The following is a 24692-nucleotide window of genomic DNA, read 5'->3' as shown; positions in this document are numbered from 1 at the left end:
CTCAGATATACCCTTGGCTGCTCCAGGAGAGCATGTGATGCTTCTAGGTCACCCCTTTGAGCCAATGTGTGAGCATGAGCACGGTGAGGAGCGCTGGGGAGATTAACCACATGCCCCTTCCCCTGGCCGCCTGGTTCTTAAGACAATACTGAGCAGACAGGATGGAATGAAGTCACTATCACTTCAGGAAAGATGAAAACAATGCCAGCAATGGAAAGGAAATCCCTGTAAAGTACAAGGGACAATAAGAATGGCTATGGCTCTCAGTCACTAAGAGTCACAGGTTTGCACTATAGTAGCTACACCTTCTTTCATCTACCTTTCACCTCCAGACCCCAATATTATTTTGCGTGCCCCTGATGTAAAATCTAGAAAAATTTATATGTACTTAAAAACAAACAACTAAATACATAGTCCCTTTACAGCACCAGTCATTGACAAATGCAAAATAAGGATTTGACTGCCTGCACAAGACATTTTCACTTCAACTGGAGGAGCCAGCTCAATATTAGAACATGCCTGATTGAGCCCAAAAGAGGAACACACATGGTATGACAATTGATAAGTGCTTCTTTATAGCAACTAGCTCCTCCCTCATGTTATGCTCTTGGTGAGCAAATGCCAGAAAGCTCCATGTAATAGCCCAGATCTGGAACCTGAAGTTTGGGGAAGAACAAAAGTGTTATGGATTCACTCCCCCAGCTCACTCAAGGAAGCCCAAGTCTGATGGCCTTATAGCACCTTCATGCTAAGTGCGTGAGAGATGGTTGGGGGTGGAAGACAGGGGTTAGAGGCAATGATAACAATCACCTAATAATCACATACCTGGTAAATGTGTCTGGAGACTGTCATGGTTCTCTTGTACAAATCACAAAAAGCATTAACAATAATGTAGTGTTTTCTTCTCTCCTTATTATTGCTTTGGACAAACTTAACGTTTCCTGTGCCATGCAAAGTCTTTAATCAGATAGATGGCATTCCTCTAGTCTGAAAAATTATGACCTCCCTTAATACAATTCCAAAGCGATGCCTTGGCCTAGCTTTCTTGTTTGCTCATAGCAGTCAGAACAGCAATAATGCCACACATTATGAAATCACCTGCAAACTCCTGCCAGAACATTGTCAAGCCCGACTCAATTGGTCTCCCTAAAGGAGGTCTCTCCCAGACTTCAGGGAAGAGCGGTAGGATCAAGATGACCCACCATAATGTTCTTACTTTGGCCCTCACTCTGTGTCTTCCTGATTCTAGACCCTGTTTTTCCTTTCATTCTGTAACACTTTAGGGAACAATTCCATTAAGTGTAATAACAGTGTAGTAATACAAAGAACATCATTTCCTAGTGCTAATAACTTTCATTTTAAAGCCACTGTGTGCTCCAAAATTTAGCAAAGCATAGATTTCTCATCAAGGCCAGCAAACATTGAATCTGAAGTTTCAAGATCTGTTTTTGGGGGGTTAGTAATCAGTCTATGTACTGGGGAATTAAAATGCCATTTAAAGTCAGATTTCTTTTGATGCCCATGCTGCCAGCTTTATTGATAGAAATTCATCTCTGCATAGAATAGACACGTAGAGTGTCAGCAAAAGGACTAAAATCCATATTAGAACATCATGTCCACCTGCAAGAGGGTCACCACTGATGAAATGACCACATCCTGTACTCACTCCAGAATCTGAATTGCATAGCGCTAACAGGGATCACAGTTTTGAGACTTGACATCAGGAGAGAATCAAAGGAAGGAATTCTTTCATTAGCACCAAGTTCAAATTTATGCAAATGATATCATTGCCCTTCACTGTATTCTGGTCATTGGGGCCACAAAAATAACATAAGAGTTGAGAACAGTGCTTCACAACCCTGGCTGCCCTTTAGAATCAACTTGGGAACTTTCAATACATGTCTGTTTCCACGCCCTAATCCCCTTCCTGTCCAACTAAATCTGAATTTGGTAGGGTGGGACCTTGAGATCTGTATATAGTTTCTTAAGGCTTCCCAGGAAATTCTAACACACAGTCAGGACTGAGAAGCACTGACACAGGGAACTCAAAACACAGGGAACTAAAGACAGTACTGGAGCGAGTCACACATCAACACTTCCTGAGGCTGTGGAATCAGCATCAGGTGATACATTTGAGAAGACTCTTTTATCTGAAGAAGGAAAATGTTAGCTTCTGATGATCACAGCAGACATATTTTATCTGAATTACTTCATTTGCCATCACACCTCCACCACCCAGTTTCCCTGCTGCCTGTCTCTCAGTGTTTATGGGGTACAGGTCTCGTTTCCACAGCAACATAGTGAACTCCTGGAGAGTTGACCATAGTTTTGAGCACACAGTAAGTACCAACTGGTTTGTCACTCATGGCCGATGAGAAAGATTCTGCAAAAAGCTGATCACTTGGAGAGAATAGTTCATTGCACACACAAGTGTTCAACGTGGCTAGTATGGGTTAATTTTGGAATTGGGCTGAATAGTCCAAGAGGGAAGAACTTCCCTAAGGATTGAGCCACTAGAGGCCGCTCTGAGTCAGATCCTTGCTAAATCATGTTCAGAAGTGAAATCACATCAAAGGGAAAGAAAGGCTGCAGAGTGGCGCTGGGAGTCATGGCAACACCATGGTGCCTATTTTTAAACTTGTTGGTGAGTGAGCACACAAAGTGCATGTGTATGCACGTGGGAGAGGAAATGCTGATGTATTTCAAACGAATATTCTTTTATGAGGTTTTTTGAGTTCGCAGGTGGCTAATAATCTGCAACAATGAGATCACAAAGAATTGAGCCAGAATAGACTATATTGGAACTGTTCTTTCCTCCTTAAACCCACTGTCTTGTTCTCTAGCAGAAGGGACCCTCCATGGTCTTCTGTCAGAAGCACTAGGAAATTCGGAAATTCTGCCCTTGGTTTCTTAGGCTCATTCTGCTAGCCTCTTAGGCAATTCACTTTGGGTTACAAGAAAAATAAGTCCAAACCAGCAAATTAAAAGAATTTTCTGTGGATGCCACACTCTGCATGAAGCCAATTAAATGTATGATGTGTATTGTCTGTATGCCCAGCATCTAACACAGGGGTGAGTACCTAATAGGAATCAAAATACCGACTGAATGCGTCACTAAGTCAACTACCAGTGAATGTAACATGGTGAGGTACAGAAAAGCGGCCTCACATGTCACATTTGTTTTACTCCCAATGGCACTGTTTTTACTTCTCTCCAATCTCTGGCAGAGTATCAGCCCTAAACAAATCCAAACTTATCTGACCTGTCACAAAAGAACAGTGGCCCTGTTCGACCTTTGTAAATCATGACAAAGACCAAGGTCCTGTTTTGTTTTATTATTATAAAACATTATTTTCAATGTCTCCGTAACCTCCAGGAGCCTCAGCAGATTTTAGAACAGAAAGTCTGCTCTCACATCCATTCCAAGGACTTTCAGGTTTGCAAAGACTGTAAGTGGTTGTTTTTCCCCATGTAAGCTAAAGGATTTTGGAATGTACAGGAATAAAATAAGAAAAAATAATCACCTTTTCCAATCAGAAGAGGAAGCATAAGAGAGATTACAGCAGGGCCAGTAACTAGAAATGAGACACACTTTAGGACGTAGGGGAAGTGGAGAGGCTCAGTCTGGGACACCCCTAACATGTGTGCACCAGACGCTGCTCCCGGGCTGGGTTTATCATGGCTTCAGGACAAGAATTCAGCGCAGAGACTAAGAAAAGAAACTCTTTATTACAAAACCACTTTGTCCACAGGTTAATAATGTCTTCATACACATCAGTCATGCCTAACTGACTCAGCCTCCTCAGCTACAGAGATAGTTCTCAGGAGGATGGGCAACAGGGGCAAGAGTACACCCATAAAGCCTTGGGGTTGAAACCCAGCTTTATCTGTACGTAAAGTAGGCAAGTGGCTTAACCTTTCTGGATCTCAGTTTCTTCCTCTGAAAAATGGCAGTAATACTGCCTCTGGACAGTACTTTTGAGATTAAAGGCAATATATAAAGAACTTGGCACATAGTACTCACTTAATAACCTTTCTGAAGTAAATTTTCTAAATTGCTGAAGCTTAGTGTTTTTAAGTACCATGCTTTTTTTTTAATATATAAGAAGCATTTTGAGTGGAAAATTTCAGCAAGTTATTATGGAGTTCTCTGACTTCTTAAACCAAAGATAGTCAATAAAATTTAAGTTCTTATTGACGACCTACCAATGACTATGCTACTTTGCTATACAGGGATGTTTTAAAGGGGATATATGCCTTCGGGGAGTATATGGAACTTTGCCCCAAATGGTCTTAGACAAGTGTTCCCGTCAAGGTCTTCTGCTAGGTTTTTCTAGTACTTTCTGCACTTTACCTTTTTTTGGTGTTTTTTTTTGTTATTTCTTAATGCTGTCAGTTTGCCTACCCAATTCTCATCGTGTTTGTTATTTCTAAGCTGTTGTCATCTGGAAAATCAGATAAGCAAGTATCTTAGACACTACTGGCTGCTTACCAAAGATACGGCCTTCACTCTCTCTAGTTAACAGAATTTTTATTTTTAACTGCCCCAGTCAAAAACTAAAATAAACTTCCCAGCTTCCCTTGCAGCTAGCTGTGGCCATGGAATGATTTCTAACCAACGGCTATAAGCAGTGTGCAATTTCTGGATAATCTTCTTAAAAGCAAAAGTGCTTATCTTCCTTTCTTTCTAACTTCAATCTGCTGCTTGACACTGCACTTCTACAGCTGTCTTGGACTTGGGGGTGAAGGCTATATCTTATAAACAAAAAAGTAGAAAGCTAGCTGAAGTCTGGGTCAGGCAGGTACCATGCCAGCTCTAGACAGACCACCTAAATCTGCTTATGCATCATGTTGAAACTGGGTTACTGATGTTCTATGCCATATCTAATCCAACTCCCCACAAACTTCTTAGAAATATGTGTAAAATTCAAGTAGGTGAACTCTGAGTTAAAATAAACTACATTCACTTTAGGACAAAAATTTTATGTCAGTGCTTTTTGTTCAAAGCCTTTGTCTGCTTTCTCCGTGGTTTGTGGTTATGTTCCAGATACATCAGACTGTTAAACAGATAACCTCTCCTCTTCCAGGTAAAACAAGGAAATCTGTGTGTGAACACACATGAGATATGGTTACAGAGCAATGAGAATAATGACACTGTGTAGCCTGGGGATCACTGACAATTTTAAGTCATAGTCTATAACACACACACACACACACACACACACACACACCTGGCTTTTCCTCTACATTCAATAACGAGAGAAAACTGACATATTAAAATCTATGAACTAAAATCTATTGTGCTATTTTTGCCTAAATAAAAGTTTCTAGATTGTTGTTCAAGGAGAGGAAAAATGGGTGTAAGTATCTGGAAAAGCTGTTGGGAAAATTAAAGGAAAGAAGAATCCAAGTTTTCTCTGTTGGTATCCAGAGTCAATCCATGCAGTGAATAGCAGTCCTCACAGGTTCGTTATAATGATCCAGTGAGATGACAGACATGAGGATTCCCTGTATGAAAACGCTCACTTTTTACAATTATTAATTCTAATAATTATTAATTCTAATAATGAACAACTTGAAGTTTTTGATCATCAGGATTTATGTCAAAAGCTAAATGTATGTTGACACATATCCTCATCTGGACTGTACCTGTGATCCTTTTTAGGGTATTCTGCAAAAGACCACTTAGGATGAAGACGATACTGTTTTACGACATGATATGATATTCAGTGTGGTTCCCATGGCTATTTCCGTTGCTTTGTCACAGAAAACATTTCCTTTAGAAAAAGAAGACATTAGGGATTCTTGAAAGTATATATAGAACCACTTGACTACTGCATTTACCTCCCTTCCCCAAACAATACATGCGATATGGTTATTTAGCAACTATCCTTAAAGCTATCAAGACTTTAAAAGTGGAATCAGATTGGAAGGAAATACCTTGTTGATATTCACCAAAGCTAATTCCAGACGAGCCATTTTAAAGGCTTCCTCCCAACTTTTATCCCACATTCAACTTTTCTTATGCCATCAAATTTAATATGGAAAAGTGCCTTATCCAGTTCTTTCAATAATGCTTTACTCCGGCTGACAGATGCAAATGTGCATACATAAAGATGTGCTGTATGGACATATAATACATGCACACGTAAGTATGTGTATGTGCAAGAATCCCACGTGTGGTCATTTATGAACACAGAAAGCTAAAGGAAGGGAAGCTTTAAATGAAAGCTGGTGAGAAGAAAAGATGGGCAGCAAAAGATCAATGAACATAACACCTTATAGGGAAAGAGATGGCAAAGAAGAAAGAGAAAGGTGGGGGGCGGTGTGAATCAGTAATGAATGAGGGAAAGGAAAAGCCTGAGCGGCGGCGAGGGAGGCAGTAGGCAGCCCCCGGCCGGCTGCTGCTGCTGGAAGCTGGACAAGAGCGAACAGATTTCAGCAGTGGGGAGCTCTAATCTGTCAGCAGCAGTTCCTTCATGTGTGACCAGCCAGCCCAGCTTGGGGACCAGTGCCAGTCTGGGCGCACTAACCCCACCAGGGCTCCCGGAAGAGAATGCGCCACTGATCACAGCCTGAAAGTCAAGGGCAGGTTCCTCTGCCCAGCTCCTGCTCACCCTCTCACCAGCTTCTACGTGTGCGTCTGTCTGCAGTGCTGGTTCAGATCCCTTAGCAACCACTTCTGAAAACCAGGCAGGCTGAACACCCTGCTTCTTCTAAATCCTTATCAGCCACATCAGGTCCCGGAGATTTCTCCCAGCAGATGACCACCTATGCGCCCCTGACACATCCATGGAGAGGAAACCAAGAGACAGGCTCAAACCATTATTTATTTCAAATATGTGAGGTCCTATATATAGATGCAAAAGCCAGAACACCATCTCTGGTCTCAAGAAGCTCCTGCAGTTAAGCTGACCTCGGTCGGCTGTGGTCTAGCCCTCGCTCAGGCTTCCGGCCCATGTCAGTAACCACACATGACAGCACTCTAGCTTTCTGGCAACTCGCCCCCATTCTTACCCCCACCCAGCCAGCCTTTATCTTCTGGTGGGGAGAGCGAGCAGATGGAGAAATGATCCCACTCAATTCCTAAATAACACCACCTTCAATTCCCATTAACTGAAACTGCACCCTTGCCTGGGTAAGAACCAAGGGAGCAAGAATCATGGGGACATTGCCAGGCCAGGGCAAAGGTTAACCGGAAAGCCCTGGCTGCCTGCCAGTCCTTCTGAGGACACAGTCAAGCAGCTAAGAGGCAGCACGCTCTGTGAAGAGCACTGCTCCTGCCATAAGGACACCTGGGTTCTGTGCCCGTCCAGCCTCTAATAGATGAGTGACCACTCTGAGATTTTGTTTTCACATTTATAAAATCCATTCATTACTCTATCGTCTGTTCTGTGAGAATCCATGTACTGAAAGGGATGGATAATATGAGCAGCAAGGACTCTTCCAACTCTAATGCTCTGATATTAAGGGAAGCTGGGATTTCTTCAAAGCTTGGCTAATGCGCACACAGTAAGGAGCTGACATCCAGGTCCCCCAGGCGGATCCAGGCATCATCACACAGCCTAAGCTGGGGGGGCTCTGGGCCTCAGGTTTCCTAGAAACATATAAAATGGGGATAATGATTCCTATCTTCACTTATGCTTTTATCTGACAGATATTTATCAAGATTACACAATCTATCAGTCACTGTGCTGGGAACACAGAGGTTAAAAGAAGTCCTGTTCTCAGAGCTTGAATTCAACCAAGAGGAGTGAGACAGCAAAATACGTAAAAATAAAATATATGCAGTACGTCAGATAAGAGCTACAGAAAAAATAAAGCAGGAGATGGGATACGGAATGCTTGGGAGGGTGGGAAGTGCAAATTACCCTTTTAAACAGGTAATCAGGAAATCCTGAGGACATTTGCATGGATTAAGATTTTCGCAAGGATCAAATTAGATCACTCACAATGCTGGTGTGCAGTTGACACTCAGAAAGGCAACCAATCCCGGAGTTAATAACTTCCTCACACTGACAACGGGGTGGCTTCTGAGCGCATACCTCATGACCCTCTTCTTAACCCTTACCGTCGCCACCAACCCACGTCCTTTGTGACCTGTCTGCTTTGTCCACTGAGCGTCATTGATCTACTCTGATCTTGCCTCTGTCCTCGAGACCATCCTATTCCTACAGTGTACCACCTGTGTCTTCTCTCCCAGCACTAAATACATCTCCCTCCACCCAAAAAATTGTCCTCTGTCATCCTTTTCCCATTCACTTCCCCCCTTTGTCTCCTGCCCTCTCCTCCAAATTGTAAATAGTTTTTTGAAGGAAGAAGAAGCAGATGTAAAAGAGTGGGGGGGAGTGGAAGAGAAGGGACACAGGGCAAAGAAAGGGAAAAGAAGCGCCGAATATGCACGGCTAAGTTTTAAATTCGACAATTCGGCCACAGGATTAAATAGCAATTAGGGAAAGAACCATGTAGGGCTCTCAGTGTTAAGTTAAACACTGAGAACGCTCTTCACAGGTTCGAATGTAAGGGAAAGAAGCAAAGATCACTTACAGAAGTGACCATCTATATATCTGATATGAAAAATGTGAAAGGCTGGAAGAAAACAAGAGTTTGAAGATCCTCACACTCCGTCATTCTTCCATGAACAGCTAAAGCTTGCTTTGCCTGAATTACAATGAGCATTGAACATGTCTTTTAGGATAGTTATTAGATTCTCTAGTTATTTCCTCAATTTATATCTCCTTCTGTAGAGCAGATGAAGTCTCTCTCTGTATACACAGGTGTTTCTTCACATTTCATATGAAAACATAGCTTTCCTTAGATCCCAGTGGACTTCTTTAGTCAGATGAAGGGCCACTATGCCTGATGTTCCACTTATAATTATGCACTTACAGAGCCTTTGACTGAGTCACACATGTAAATTGTATTTAGTTCACCTACTGTACATATTTGTCTTACCATAAATCTGTCTATGCTGGTCACTCCATGAACATTTAATAACCACCAGAGATGGGTACTAACCAAGCAGCTTTGCCCATAGTGTCTAAAAATTTATGGACTCAATTCTTCATTTGTTTCTTAACTTCTCAGCATTTTCCAGGCCAAGAGAGTCAAGAGGGCATCCCATGGGTGCAGTCCAGCTAATACAAACGTTCCAAGGAGGGGAGTCTGCTCAAGGTTAAAGGAAGATCTGTTCATTGCAGCTCTTTTAATAAGAACCTAGAAAGCACCTTTCTTCACATCAGTTATCCCCATCTCTCAAAAGCTAGGCCAGGGAGAGGATTCTGGCCTTTTGAGATGGCAACTTTAATGAAGAAGGAAGAACTAGGATGGGTGGGTGCAAAACATATGTTGAGTAGGAAAACTGAGGACACTGGGGAAAAATAATTAGGCAAGATTCATAAGAGGTATGCTATGTTGAAATCCAGCCATTTCAAAGAGCATCTGCTTTTTCTACAAGTTTAAAAGTATGAAAAGTAATAACACTATATCCTCAGGACAGAAGAGAGCCTAGAGGTGAGTGGCAGGTGTGCCATCACCCGAGTGACAGAAACGGACCAACTGAGTATTAGAGAGCACGTTGAAAAGGAAAATAACCATTAACTACCCCCACCCCAGGAGGTGATAAAGGAAAAATACAGACGTGTGTCTACTAATAGCTAACAATTCTGCTCTAGCTCCAGGAGATAAGGAAGGGTTTAGACAACTGGCCTACTCTCAACACTTTCAGATCATCTGGCACCAAAAGGTTTTCAGACTTTTCTCAGGGACTAAGAAGGTCCTTACTTGGAAAATGCATGGCATTAGAAATTCTCTAACTCTTTCAATCAAATAAAGTTCCCAGTTGGAATAAAACTCTCTCAGCCTGCCTTAGGCTATGGTATAGGGCAGTGATTTTCAACCAGTGTGCCGCAAGAATTTTTAAAACACACAATACCTGACTATTTAGTCAGGGGCACTGACCTCTTTTCTCTTAGACTGTCAAATAAAAAAATGACAACAGCCAAACACAACAATAGCCGTCTGGTGTGAAAGATCAAAATTATACCATTTTTTTTTTTTTCAAATTGACAAAAATGTGTACTTTTTGGTGTGCCACAGAATTTTAGTAATTAGTTTAAGTGTGCCATGAGATGAAAAAGGTGAAATCACTGGTACAGGACACTGTAGTACATTTACTAATAAGGCATAAATGAAAGCCACAAAGTTCCAACAGAAAATTAATTATTAGTGTTCAAAATAGGGTTGTCATATTTAGCAAAGAATACAGGAACTTTGTTAAATTCGAATTTCAGATAAACAACAAATTATCTTTTAGTATCAGCATGTCCCAGACAATATTTGTGACAGATGCTTAAAAAAAATGATCCGTTGTTTATCTGAAATTCAAATTCAACTGGTTTCTGTATTTGTCTTACTACTCAGGTAAAAAGATTTGTCCAGCAGCCTAAAGCCTATTTGCAGATAGTCAGCGAGTCTATAGCTGAAGGAGCTTCAAGGAGCTAAGAAGTAGTCAGTAAGGAATTTGGATTGGCACATGATAAAGTTTATTTACTAGGGAACTAAAATAGTTCATTTTAAGGATCCACTCTGAGAATGTTTGTCATTTAAAAAATTTCTTCCTTCAGTAACAAGTGAATCCCTTCAAATATGCATCTCTTTTTGGCATTCAAGGATATCACAGAACCTCTTGTCCCTGTTCCCTAAGTCTAGACTTAAGAGTTTGCCTCACATGAAAAGAAAGCCATAGTCTGGTCAGGAATAAAGGAGGGTTTCACCTCCCCTTATAATGCTTCTGGGCAGGACAGGGCCTGGTAATGCCGCTGGGTGTCCAGAAGATAAGAGGACAACCCTTTCCTAACTCTGTATTCCTGGTGTCTTCCTAGGGCTGGGTCACTCCCAGAGGGGCCTTCCTCCCACTGCTGTGGCAGAGATGAGCAGCAGGCCAACAGAGGGCCATCCTCACAAAACAACCAACCATTTGCAACAATTTTATTTTGCAAAGATTTCCTGCTGCTGCTAAATGGTGTGCTGCTTGGTTTGTTATTTAAAAGAGTGACCCTAGTGAGACTGGAGCTCCGAAGGGAGGAAGAGTGTGCTTTCAGACCAGGATAAGTAGAAGGAAGGACTGAGGGCTTAATTGAATCCCACTGATGATTTTGAGCGTTGTGCCCGGTGATAACAGCTCAGACTTTGAGGAGGGTGCCTTCTTGTCCCCATTAGTCAACCCCAATCCTTTCTGGATCCTGATAGAAAAATATATTAATATATTTCCAAGAGAGGCTAGGGATTGGATTCAAGGATCATGAGAAGCTGCATTTGGGAGGAGAGGAAGGAAAAGACAATGAAGATGAGCGAGGGATGCAGGGATATGGACAGGGAAACGGCCAAGAGAAGATGTCCCACAGAGTTAGATACAGAATTCTAGAGAAATCATGGGACTGGGGCAGAAGAGAAAGTTCACAGAGGAAATGTCTTAGTGGAAAAGTATGTTGGTAAGTCTGAAGACACTTTTTACACTGTATCCTTGGGAAATCGAGTGAAGGTGGACTTTTTCTCTCAGCTCCACACTGGTCCTGGAGGGATTTGTGAATAGTGTGCAATCCCTGTTCCTTTTAAGACTGCTATACTTAGAAGATGGAAGTGGGCATCTGTGGATATCTTGACAATAACCCCTAAGGGAGGAGTACAGAGAACCTAGGAAGGCTACCTTCCAGAGTGGCCATAAGAGATGGTAACCAAGGTTCAAACCAACTGTGGTTTTAAAGATACAGTGGTTAGAGGCCAGGCTTGAGAAAAAACATTTACATCTAATGTAAAGTAAGCCAGATGGGAAATAATAATACCTGCAGATCCCTGTTTTCCCAGAGGAAGTTTTAAGATAAAAGCAGGTACTCCTGGACCATATTTATGGACTTTAAAGTAACACCCACTTAATTTCCTTGTGTTGTTCAGCAAAGGCTTTAGTTTCAATATTCCTCCATAGTTAACCTTTTTTTGAAAATGAACTAACACTTGGTAAAATAATCTAAATCAGATTTAAATTTAACACCAAAACCAGTGGGAGAAAACATGAATGTACAGAACAAAATGAATAGTGGGTTATTAAAGGAACTCTCTATTATCTTGCAAAGGGGAGCAGAATGAGAAAGCTCCTGGAGGGAAGTATGCACTGGACAGCTCAGCATCTTGGAGGATGTCGCTCCAAGTGTCTTCCCTGAGACAAACACTGTGCTAGGATTGGGGGGCATAGAAATGAGTAAAACAGAAAGGTCACTGCTTTCTCAGAATTACTGGGGAGAGAGATAATAAAGCATGTAATTATAACAGTCTGAAGAGTGGCTTTATTGTTAAAGCACAAGGTGCAGTAAAGGCATATTACAGGGTGATATTAGTCCAGGGTTTGGGAAAGCCTTCCCAGTGGAAGCGATGCCAAGAATAAAACCTGAATGAAGGGCTTGAGACAGGTAAAGGAGCATCTGCATTTGTGTACTGGCGGGAAGGGATTACGCAGCGCACACTGGCTGCAGGTGAGGGCGGACATGGTGTTCTCAAAGAGCTAAAGTAAGTTCAGTATTGCGGGAATGCGGCGTTTAAGGCAGAGAGTAGCATGCGCCAATTTTGGAGAGACAGGCGGGCCCATGCTGTGGAAGACTTGGTGAACCATATTAAGGAGATGGGACTTTGTTACAGGGGCAATAAAGACCTACTGAAAGGCAGTGAGTAGGAGACTGATGGCATCACATTTTCATTTTAGATCACTCTGGCTGCAATGTAAATTGAAAAGAAGCAGAACTGAGAGCCAGGAGATATTGAAGAGGCCCTGCAGCAATGCAGGTGAGAAGAGGTGGACTGGGATATGGCACAGAGATGCAAATAAGTGGGAGTACTCCAGGGGCAACCCCACAGAAAAATGCTTGACTGGCTATTAGGTGTCAGGGATACAGAATCAGGGGCATTGGAAATTTTTATTATGGGAAACTGGGTAATAGGATGTAGCCTTTATAGGTGGTGCAGATTTGGCTAGAATAGGTGGGAGGAGAAAACCGTCAGCTTTGGATATGGTGCGTTCTAAAGAAACATATCTAGTAACAGTTAGAGATACTGACCTGGGGCTCAAGTGAGAGATTGCAGCCAGATATATCAATTTGGGGGTAGTTTACAGACATTAACTGTATCCTTGGTAACGGATATGAAAAGAAGAGGGCCTAGGACAGAGCCCTGAGAAGCACTAATATCCAAAGATGTGTAAAGGAAGTAAAAGAGTGTGCCAAGGAGCCTGAGACAGAATTACCAGAGGGAGGAAGAAAACCAAGCCAGTCAATACCAAGCAAGCAGTGATAACGAGGGATGGCAGAAAGAGCCAAGTTCAAGGTGGGAGAAGATGTGGACTGGAACACAGATACAGCTACATTAATACTAGTTTTAGTTTCAACTCTGAATTTAGAAGCCTAACTGAGAGGCAACAGTCCAACTCCTTTCCAGAAGTTAAACAAGGATAAGTAGGAACACATTCAGCCTCCACTAAATGTATGTCGACCTCCCCACAGTACACTTTCTCAGATCTTATTTCTTAAGCTGAATGGTGGGGACCTGAGCACGTACTGAGTTTTTCTGAATACCTTGCTATATGTCTAATATAGTTGTTAAATTTAAAACGGATGCCCAAAACATTGTTGAGGAAAAGAAAGTCAGGTTATTGAAAAGCATATATACATTTCCATTAACGTAAAATTATAGATTTGTATCCACATAGGTATCCATGCACAGGGAGCTGTCTAGAAAGATGCTCACTAATTCTTTCAACAATGATTATTTCTCATTAGTCAGATTTAAGGTCATTTTTATTTTCTTCTTTGTGCTCTTCTATATTGTTCCGATTTTTACAACATGCATATGTAGCAGTTTTATACAAATAACTAAAATATAAATGCACCCTATAGAATTCCCTGCCCCACACGGTCACATGATTACCCCTTTGAGGATACTCTGCAGTTATGGCTGGGCTATGAGGTGAGGTCAGAGGAGCAGAATTCCACCCTTATCTTCTTACTGAATAAACAAGACTGAGAGCAGCCATAAAAGCCGCCTCTACAACAGCATCCTCACTCTTAAAGGCAGAGAGAGGAGAGGCAAAGGAGAGAAAAACCAAGGGAAGCATCCTGTTCATGTGCCTACCCACCCATATAACCTACTCTCCACTTCCTCCCGGCACTGCAAAGGGAGATCAGTGGGCTGGTCCTCCCTCCTTTCTGTGCCTGTGGTGTCTTTCCGAGTGATCACGTACACGATGACCAGAGAGGGTTCGACTCCCCATGAGCCTCCCACCTGCAGTGTGACTTTGGACAATTTACACCTACAAGCCTTACTCCGTTGTACTGTAAAATGGAAACAAATTTTAAAACCTGTTTACTAGAGTTGTTGCTTTGAGGATTAAATGAGGTAAAAACTGCAATATGCTTAGAGTAACTCCCAGCGCATATTAAGTGCTCAATAAGTGGGAGCTGTTTTGTATTTCTCAGAACGAGCGCACAGCCACAGCACGCTTCAGACCCGAAACACTCACACTGTCACGAACAACGGCCATCCCAGTGGCCAGCCTTCAGCCTGTGGCCTCCTGAACTGCTCTTCCCACTCTTTCCACGTGCCCAGCCCCAGCCCTGGAAGCTGAACCCCGCCCCCACCGACAGCGTGCCCGCTGCCACACTCACCTATTCAGCATGTTGGACTGGTAGATCCGCTTCTCGTGGGTGTTGTAGCAGCTGCTCTTGGGCTCCGGGATGAAGCTGTGCTCAGACAGCATGTCGGAAGCAGCGGTGGTGATTATGGCAATTCCATCCCTCACTCTGGCAGGGAGGCCATAGTCCCATTCATCATAGGACACTGAGATGAGCCCCGTGGGGAACTCCGAGGGCACCGTGTCCGTATCCCCTGCCACCAGACTAGGCACAATCCACGTGTAGCCGCAGCCGGTCAGCCCTACTGAGTTAGCGACTTCGAAGATGTAGGTGGCCTCTTCCTTAGTACAGTAAAGAAGAATGATGGGACTTTGAAGTTTCTTGAGCTGGTTCTGAATCTTAGAATCTCCATCATCCAGGGACATGTCCAGCAAGAGGACTTCCTCCAACTCCCAGCCCACAAAGCTATTCTCAATGGTGCTGCGAATCTTGTTCACAAAGTCCTGGTAGCCAGGGAAGTAGGTGGTGACAATAGAAAAGATGTACCAGTCATACTCTTCCATGATGTTGAGCATTACGGAGGCTTGCTGTTCAATCGATGGGCCAAACTGGAAGAACATGGAAGACTCATCCTAGAATAGTAAGAATGTAAAAAGAGAGAGAGAGAAAGAGAAATCAAACCAAAGATGGCAAGGGAAATTTTGAACCAATTGGATAGAAATGTTTGTGTCCATTATTTACCTTTTCACATAATGCCTTTCTAATTGAATATGTTTCAACTGCAAACACCTGTAATACCTTTCTTCCCAAAGCTATCTCCTAGAGCCAGAGAAATTCTACATAGGTCTACACACACTCCTTGTCTGAAATCTCTGGGGCTACTGCCAGAGCCCAAGACAGCTTCCTAAGAATCTAATACGCTAATATTTCTATAGTAAAACATATGGAGAGTTTCATAAAGTGGGGTAAAGACTCTAAATGGCCTCATGCCAGTTCAGGTCAGGTTTTACTCTCCAAGAAATCATGCAAACACACGCGCACGTGCAGGCACACACACTTTCCATTTCTCAAGCCCTTCGGACTCTTAGTTGTGGATGCATATTACTCAGTCGGAGTGAACAATCCGAAATGCCATCAAGCTACACGCAAACCTACCTATAAAGGGGGTGTAGGCACACTGGCCCAGCAGGTGGGCGGGATTCGGTATGCATATTAGGGTATGTACAGTACAAGATTTCATTGGTATATTTTCTATAAAGGTATATCTATTAAATTAAAGCACAATTAGTTTTATCTCTGTCTTCTACTCTGACAATGAGGTATGCAAGTTAGAGTAAGGCTCAAACAATATCTAAGCCACAAGTTAGAATAACTTGTATTCAAGCCCAGATGTGACTAAGCTTTATTTTAGAGCAACTTACAGAAGAGCATTCTTTCTCTTGCATGCATGATGCCCCAGGTCTTGGTCTGACCTCTGCATCACACACATAAGCCTCTGTCAGTTCTGAGCATCTTCTGCTTCTGCCCTCTTTTGAGGAAGGAGCCATTTTTAATTTCTCCCACCTGAAGTTGTGTTTCTCTTGCTGTTCTGAGATGCCACACCCTGCATTTTATCTCCACCTTCCAGCTAGAAGAATCCGAAAGCACAACATGAAGACCCCTGTCCATCTCTCGAGGTCCATTCTCCCCTGACATCATGCAGGGTGGTGGCATCCCTTTTCTTGGTCAGTGTGCTTATCTTCTATCTGATGGTTCATCTCCACTTTATAACAGTCAGGGCTAACAAAACCGTCTTTGTCAAAGTGGCAGTTCCTTTTTAATCTCCCAGACTAGAGCTTCAAAATACAGTGACAATCGACCAGGCTTTTAAACAGATTATACAGTTATTTCTTAGATCAGGAGCATATTGTGGTACAGGGGAGAGATTGCTGAGAGTCCTGGCGGCACCCACTATTAAAAAAAATGCAGCTGGTGTCCAAAGACACTGGTTCGGCAATGAAAGCTGCCAGCCCCTCTGCTCTGCCAGAGCTCCTGTTGCTTTGTGTGGCTTGGACTTTTCACAATTCCCACAGGCTATCCAGAAGGAAACAGTAGATGCTTAGTCATTGGGGATGAGTCTTTCTGAAAAGGGTAAAATGATTTTATCATGGCTTCCTCCCCTGGCTTAAACATGCAAAGAGGAGCCCCGCAGGACTGTGCAACTCAGAAATGTAAAGAGGGTGGGGCACCAAGAATGGCTGGGTGGGGGAGTGGGAATAATTTGGAATAAAATAACGATTTCATGTGTGCCTATTGCAAACTGCGGCCAACCCCCTCTCCCGATTTTCTCCCGCTGCAATACAGGTTTTGCTTTTCCAGTGAAGTGGACCTTGTCCTTAGGTTATAGGCTGTAGTGGGGATCCAAAACAACAGTGTTTAATTATTCCAAGACTTGTCAGGGGCTTACAGAGATCCACAACCACAGGACAGGAAGGCAAGTGACAGAACAACCCTCCCAGAATGACTATCACTTAAATAAATAGCCATTTGTTTTTCTTGTTGTACATCCAGCTCAAGGGATTTTGGGTGATTCTCTAATGAGACATATTTTCAGTTGAGTTTTCACAGTAGATATAACAAAGTGACAAAGGCTTCCAAAAAATCCTTAAAATGTACAGGCTCAGGATGAAAGGGACCCCACTTGTAAAAAGTTTACCCATTCTATGATAAATGAACATGTCTTATCACAAGGACTTTCTTGAACACCCACATAGTTCCATCTACAGTGAAAACACAGCTGGTTCAAATACTTATGGAGAGGTAGCCGTGAGAGTAAACCCATGGAGGTCCATTGTAAATGAGCCTGTGCTAATGATATTGAATTTAAAAGAAAACCAATCTATTATATAAGCAACCTGACCCTCTCCTCTCTTAGTCTTCTGTTAAAACTCTCTCACAATTATAAATGAACTCCTAAGAAACTGCCAGCAACTATGTGAAGAAAGCCAATGCGTGGGGAAAGTAAGAAAAGAGAAAAAATAACACGGCTCCATCTCACCCCTATCATGTCCTCATCTTACTTCTAATTCCATCATCCCTAAATCACCCCTTTCCTGGCTCCTCCGCTCCCATCAATGTCCAGTTCCACCACTTTATCTTGACAATCTTCACTAAATAAGAGTGCCTTATTATCACAATTTTATCTGTGGCATCAAGAGGAGGTTAATGAAGCCAAACGGAAATTAAGAGACAGAGTTATAGCCCGGGCAAATGTTTCCTGGTATAATGAGTGGTCCCATGTTATTAATTTAGTTGACACACCAATCTGGTGTATGGTAATCGGGAATGGGACAGCTCTTTTTCAACAAAGCTTTGGGCTAACTATAACTTGCAAGCAGTGACAGGCTTTGCAAATTATGGCCATAGCCACAAATCAAAGAGTGATCTTCATGTGTGCGTGGTGTGGAAAGAACTGGTGGCCACACATCCATCCTTGCAGTCACCCAGCATGCATTATGATCACCACGAGAAGTGTCATCTTCTAGGATGAAGGACAGGGACATAGTTCAGCATGCAGCTTACTATATGTTTCCCCACTTACATTTTATCTCCCAATATCATTACAAAACGGTGATGTGCAGGAGTCCTTGGAGCAGTCTCCTTCTCCTAATAAAGAGTCCCAGTCACATTTTTTGCATGAATGTACTTCTTCAACTTGCCTTGAGAGCACCTTTAAAGCATTCCTATAGAAAGGGCCACCATGACTGAGATGAGCAATTGGCACAGGAAAGGCTCAATTGTACATTAGACCTCATCAGTCTACAATCATTATTTCTAACCCCCATCACGTAGGTGTTCATGGTGTTTGGCTGCTAATAAGAAACAAAAAAACAGGTACTTCTTCATTGTATTACCTGTTCTCAGAAAATAACTGTCAAAAGAGTTAGCAGTGCATGATATTCTTCTTTTGCTTCACCCAGAGCCCCTACAGACCCACTTCAGAAGTAAAGGATTCACTACTCCAGCTGCTGAGAGCACCCTGGCAATAGGTTTCAGCCGTCAGTGACTTTGGGGATTGTGTAAGCAAAAGAGAACCATCTTGCCCAAAGTCATGCCCTCTGGCTGGAGTAAACTGGCCCAATGACTGGTTGTCATGGAATTAAAGACCTGGTCTTTGCTCTAACTCTGGACAGCTCTGAAGGATCAGTCTATCTTCAGAACTCCCAACAGGTTTGGCTGGAATTTCCATTAAAACCACTTCCTACCTCTACTTCTCCTCTCTGCCCACTCCTGCTCAGTCTTCCCTTCCCTTTCACAGCACTGATCTCAAGAGCACTCCCCAACAAACCACCTGTACACCAACCTCATTCTCAGAGTCTGCTTCCCAAGCAACCCAACCTGAGACTATTCACTTCCCTCTTTATCAATATGGGAAGAGAAGACTTAAAAGAGAGCATAATATCTATTTTCAAATACAGAAATGACCTATGTGGTAAAAAGGTAAGGCTTTGACCATTAGCACCAGAGGGGGAAACTGGGAATAATGAGTAGAAATATTAGAAGGCACTATTTGTCTCAATATAAGAAGTGGATTTGCAACAACTATAGCTATTTAAAATGGAATTGGCCTTATAACGTAGCGAGGTCTCTGTAGCTATAAGCATGCAAACAGAGCAAGCTGGATTATCATCTGGAAAAGGGATTCTCCCCAGCACTGTCTGGAAAACATCATGCTCATCTTTAAGATCTAGTTCAGATGGCAGCTTTTTATGCATACTGGTTTTTCTAACTTTCCCAAGTCAAGTTTGTTTTCTTTCCCCTGTGCTTTCACAGTATTTTGTATGTGCATCTATCATAACACTTATCACACAGGAAGCTTATATGCCTGCTTCCTCCCACTAAAAATATATGTTCCTCAAGAGAAGGAATTATGCCTTATTCACTTCTGGATCCTTAGGTGGCATATGAAAAAAAAAAAAAGTGTATTTGTTGTATTAATATTATAGAAAGATTCCTTTGTTAGGTGGGAGATTAACTGAAATGACCTTGTCAGGCTCATCTGGTTCCAAAGTTCTATGCTGATGGTACATAACTACTTCATAAAAACACAGTAGGCCTGAATAGTTATATATTAACTGCATTTGTATAAAATGTGAGGGATCCTCCTTGGAGCCAGCCAGAGAGCAGAAAATGCTACTGGCCACTCCTCTACTCTTCTCTGCAGCAAAGCCCTTAAAAGCGTCATCTGTACTCACTTCCTCCAGTTTCTCTTCTCCCATTCTCTCTTACACTAACTCCCACCAGACTTTCGACCCCACTACTCCACTAATACTCCTCTTGTGAAAGGCAAGGTGACCCTGATATTGCCAACTCCAGCATCCATCTGCAGTCACCCTTACCTACAAGCATTTGACATGGCTGATCCATCACTGGCTTCCTTCCCTTGGCTTCCAGGGTTCCAAATTTCTTGACTCTCCTCCTACCTTACTGGCTGCTGTTCCTCTGTCTCCTTTGCTGGTTCCTCCTCTTTCTTCCGTGCTCTTGAAGCCAGAGTGCCCCAGGGTCAATCCCTGGTCCTCATGTCGTTTCTATCAACATTCACCTCCTCAGAGATCCCACTCAGTCTCCTGATTTAAATTCTATTTATAAGTCAACCACTTTCACGCTTCTTTCTCCATAAGTTCAGACTTTTATATCAAACTGCCTATTCTACATGTCCACTCAGATATCTTTAGAAAGATCTCCAACATTTCCAAACAGCTCAGCCTTTCCCATTGCAGTTAAAGGCAACTCTATCCTTCTAGTTCCGACTCCTCTCTTTCTCTGGAACCCTCTATCCAGTCAGTAAACCTTGACTGCTGACCTTCAGAGTGTATCTAGAATACCACCTTTCTTCACCAGCTCTGATGAGCCACCACCATCCCTCACCCAATCCCTACAAGAGCCTCCGAACCGCCCTCCCTGCCTCAGCCCCAGCCCCCTACAGTCTATGCTCAACAAAGAAGCAAGATGATCCTTTTAAAACTTAAACCATAAGGCGTTATTCTCTGCCTTAATGGCTGCCCAATTCACTAAAAAGAAAAGCCAACACCCTTGATTTGGACTCCCATTGCCCCCCAGAGCGCACATTTTCCCAGTCTCCCACACTCTGCTCCATGCAGCTGACCTCTCTTGAACATCCTCACTTTCCTGCTCCAGGCTTTTATTCTAGCAAGTTCCTCCCCCTGAAGCACTCTTCCTCCAGCTACTCAGGTATCCTCAGGGGTTACCCAAGCACCTGTTTCAAGTCTATGCTAAAACTCCACCTTCTCAACGAAGTCCAATCCTGATCCTGCAGTGGAATAGTAATACGTGCCTGATCCCCCTTAACCTGCTCCACTTTTTCTTGTGGCCATAGTAGTTATCACCACCTAACAGACCACCTGAGTACTTATTTCATATATTTAGTATGAACATCTTCCCAACTAGAGCTTAATCCCCAGAGGGCAGGGATCATCATTTGTTTGTTCATTACTCTATTTCAGCACCCAGGATGGGGCCTGGCTCATGGTGGGCTCTCAGTAGATATTTGTTGAATTAAATAATGTGGTAATTGATGTTGCAACCAGATAATCCTCAAATCTGATTTATCTTTGTTGGCTACTCAATTGAGATTATATTTTTCTGGTATCATAAAGCTTTTCGCATTATTCAAATGTTAGTACTTTGTAACACCATAGGAATTATGATCCTGCTAGGACATCAATGTAGTTTTAGGTTAAATAAATCTGGTTCTCCTTCCAGTCTCTCCTCTTAGTACCTGAGTAAAGAAAATCCTTCTGTTTTCCTTCTAACTTCAGTTAAAGGAGGATCTGTGTGTCTGACTCAAGGCTAGAACTGCTAGGCTTTTGCTGAGAACTTTCTCCACTGCCACCAGGAGGCAAGTGTGGAAATGATGAGGTGAGCTATCCTAAGGGAAGTCCTGGGGATTTCTTTTTTAACTCTCCCACACTGAGCACAGAGTAGAAGCAGAATATGGGAGACAAAATCTCTTTCCTCTCCCAAAACAAGGAAAGGATTTTCCCTACCCACTTAATTCCAAGAGACTCCCTTTTTGGTGACTGTAAATTCTGATTCCACACTATCATTTTTTCAGGTGACTGAGGCTGGTGTGAGCTATGGAGGCTGGTTTTGAATCATGTCTGAGTTTTGCAAGATAGAGAAAACGCCTGATGTTCTCCAGCCTCATCATTAATCAGAAATATCACGACTGAAACGCTCAGTGGAAGCTTAATGGTGAAGAATCATGATCTTTCCTGCCTGTTAAATGCCAGACCCATTTAAAAAACAAAAAACAAAAAAAACCTTTGAATACAAAGGAGAACACATTGAGTTTTCAAAAGCCTATGCACAGAAATTCAAGCAGATTAGGCTAGTTTAAGAGCCATTCTGGATGACTAAACAACTCCCAGCAGAAGCCAGCATTCTTTTCATATTTGTTCTTTTGGAAGATAATTTTGCTTTCTCCTTGAATTTTGCCCCATTTTCCTCGCTGACTGAGTCTCCCTTTTGGATGTGCTTCAATCACCAACTTTCAGCCACAGCTGAGAAAAACTAAAGGTATTCACTTTGAGAATGCCTACAAGGCTCTTGCTATTCTGGGACTCAGTGACAATTTTACAGCAAGAAGAAAGCTTGTAAGCAACAGAGAGGGCAATGAGAGGGGAAGACTAGAAAGGCAGATCCCCTCTCCGTAGGATACCCAAATGAATTGCAGAATTAAAGTCCAGGAACAAAGGGCCTAGAAAATACCAAGAGAACTTCTGGAAGGTGCTTGTGCTCCTCTGTAAGGTACTGGGACTGCCAAAACCCTAACAAGGCTATTTCATCTCATCTTAAATTAAATGGCCTACTCCATTATGCATATCAAAACAACTCTCAGACGGATTGACTTGTATTTTCATTAAGAGGTTCTTTTCTATAAAACAGCAAGCTGTCAAGTTCAGCAACAATCAAGTTCTGTGACTGAATAAATATACTTATAAATAAACAAGGGAAGAAGGCAGAACAGAGAGAGCTGAATAAAATGAAATGAGTAGAGAAAAATAATGTAAAAATGAAACTAATGGTATTAATTAGGCAGTAGGGTTGTCAATATCAGATCAAATTTATTTAGACAAGTTTACAAAGTCAAGTGTGTTCAACACTAATATACATCTGGGCATTTATAGGATAAAAAAAGCCATCATAAAACTAAGCCATATTATTTAGGGAAAACAAAACATTTTTTACTATGTGTGAACTACCAAATCCAAAACTGTTTATGCCATCAGAATCTTCCCATTGAACTGAAGCCGAGAGGGTAGTGTTTACAGAAGAACTGTGATAATTATTAAAGAACAGGGTTAAGTACAAGCCCGTGTTGGTACTTGATGTACTAGCCACATTTTTCAAAGTAGAGATGTTCATATTTGTCTCAAATAAATTAACATTCCCTTCTCTTCATACGTATCTGATCAGAACATCACGTTCATATACCAATGGGAATAGAGAAGTGGGGAGGTGCCAGGAGAGGGAGAGCGTAGAAAAGGCATTTTATATTTGATCAAGCTACGAGTGCTAGCACCTCATTTGTTGCTAAAAATAACAAAGCACTGTTTCTAGATACTGATTAATAGACATAGGTCTCTGGAAAACAAAGATCTCTTTGTCCTTCCATCCCTGCTCCATACAGACAGACGAAGCATCACCAAACTTACAGTTTGGATCAATCGTGCTCATTTGGCCTGGGTTAACAAGCCATTGTTTTCAATGGCAAAAAGGAGTTTTTTGAGAAAGCTTTTCTCACCAAACATCCAGGGGTCGGTTTTCCTAAGTCCCTGAATTGGAAAACTGATTACCACTTCCTCACAGAGAGCGAAGTATGGCTGTTGACAATCAATGAGGCTTTGAATGTATTCACATCTCCCAAACCAATTTTGGTCCTCTGGCTAAAAGAGGCAATGCATTTTGAAGGGCTCCAGAAATGAAAATAAAATTGCATTCAGGCAGATTAAAAAATATGTGTATATATCTTCAACAGTTTGTTAGCACCTGCCTGTCTTGGCCTCATTTGATTGTAGAACTTAAAACTGGCATGCCCTCCAATCTTTAAACAGGGACTGGCTAGGACTCACCAACAACATGTAAAGCTGTGTGGGCTACTCTAAGCCCAGTATTTGATGTACTTGCTGCCAGCCTGGCTGGTGCAAACATGCTCACCCAGAACCCTTCCTTCCTAACAGCCTCACCATGTGCCCAATCCAAAGGACTAAGTTTATTCCTCATGTCCTGAGTTTCATTCCATCTCTACTGGATGGAGAGCCCTACTCAGAACTTCTATTTTGCACAGTCCCTGACAAACTGCTAATACCCTGATGCTGGACCCTGCTCCCTGTAACTGCAGACGCCAACTGAGATCTGACACCCCTTTCCTGCCCTTAACTGTGAGATGATTAGCACATTATTAGTATCAACAGGTTTATGTTGTTTTGTCCACTATTATATTAAACCCCTGCATACTCCACCAATCTGAATCACACCCAGTGGGTTGTTTGGTTAAAATTGGCTTCTCGAAGCTTGCTGGGCCCAGCCCTGTGGCAGGCAGCCTCGTGGCAAGGTTCAGTCCAGTCCTCCCAGCCTTCTGACCCTCCCCAGACTCACTGTTCAGATACAGGTATGTCTGGCCTCAATAAAATGAAAACGGTGTCCAGTATTTGATTGGTTGCATCTAAGTTTGTTTAAGATTTTCTTTGTTCATTTTATGCTGAAAATCACTGCGCTTTTCCAGAATTATTAAACTCTTATTTTTGCTGTGCCTCATTTATGACTGCTGTTTATTAGCACTAAAAATGAATCTTCAAGAGTTCAGAGCTCCCACAGCTTACCCTTTGATTTCTTTCCCTGATGCCCTGGGGTCATGGGTATGTGAAGTCTCATTGAAAGTAGAACACAATCTACTAGAACTGATACCCAGCTCCTAGCCTGATACAGGCAGAATCACACTAAAACTATTTTTCT

The 24692-nt window shown here is 42.4% G+C and overlaps 1 protein-coding gene across 1 annotated transcript in view; it reads right to left on the bottom strand.

The window, feature by feature from the left end:
* The window catches only part of GRIN2B (glutamate ionotropic receptor NMDA type subunit 2B), a gene marked incomplete at its 3' end in the record, with an annotated part of 393757 nt that overhangs the window by 159408 nt on the left and 209657 nt on the right, over positions 1–24692 (bottom strand). Inside the window, exon 3 of the mRNA XM_081130390.1 lies at positions 14709–15307. Within this exon, the coding sequence (XP_080986516.1) occupies positions 14709–15307 (599 nt within the window). The remainder of the gene's footprint in view (positions 1–14708; positions 15308–24692) is intronic.

This window comes from Miniopterus schreibersii (genome assembly GCF_964146895.1).
Source record: "Miniopterus schreibersii genome assembly, chromosome: 2".
Classification (NCBI taxonomy): Eukaryota; Metazoa; Chordata; class Mammalia; order Chiroptera; family Miniopteridae; genus Miniopterus; species Miniopterus schreibersii.
Note: the sequence above shows the minus strand (reverse complement) of the source record. Positions and strands in the feature narration are given on the sequence as shown.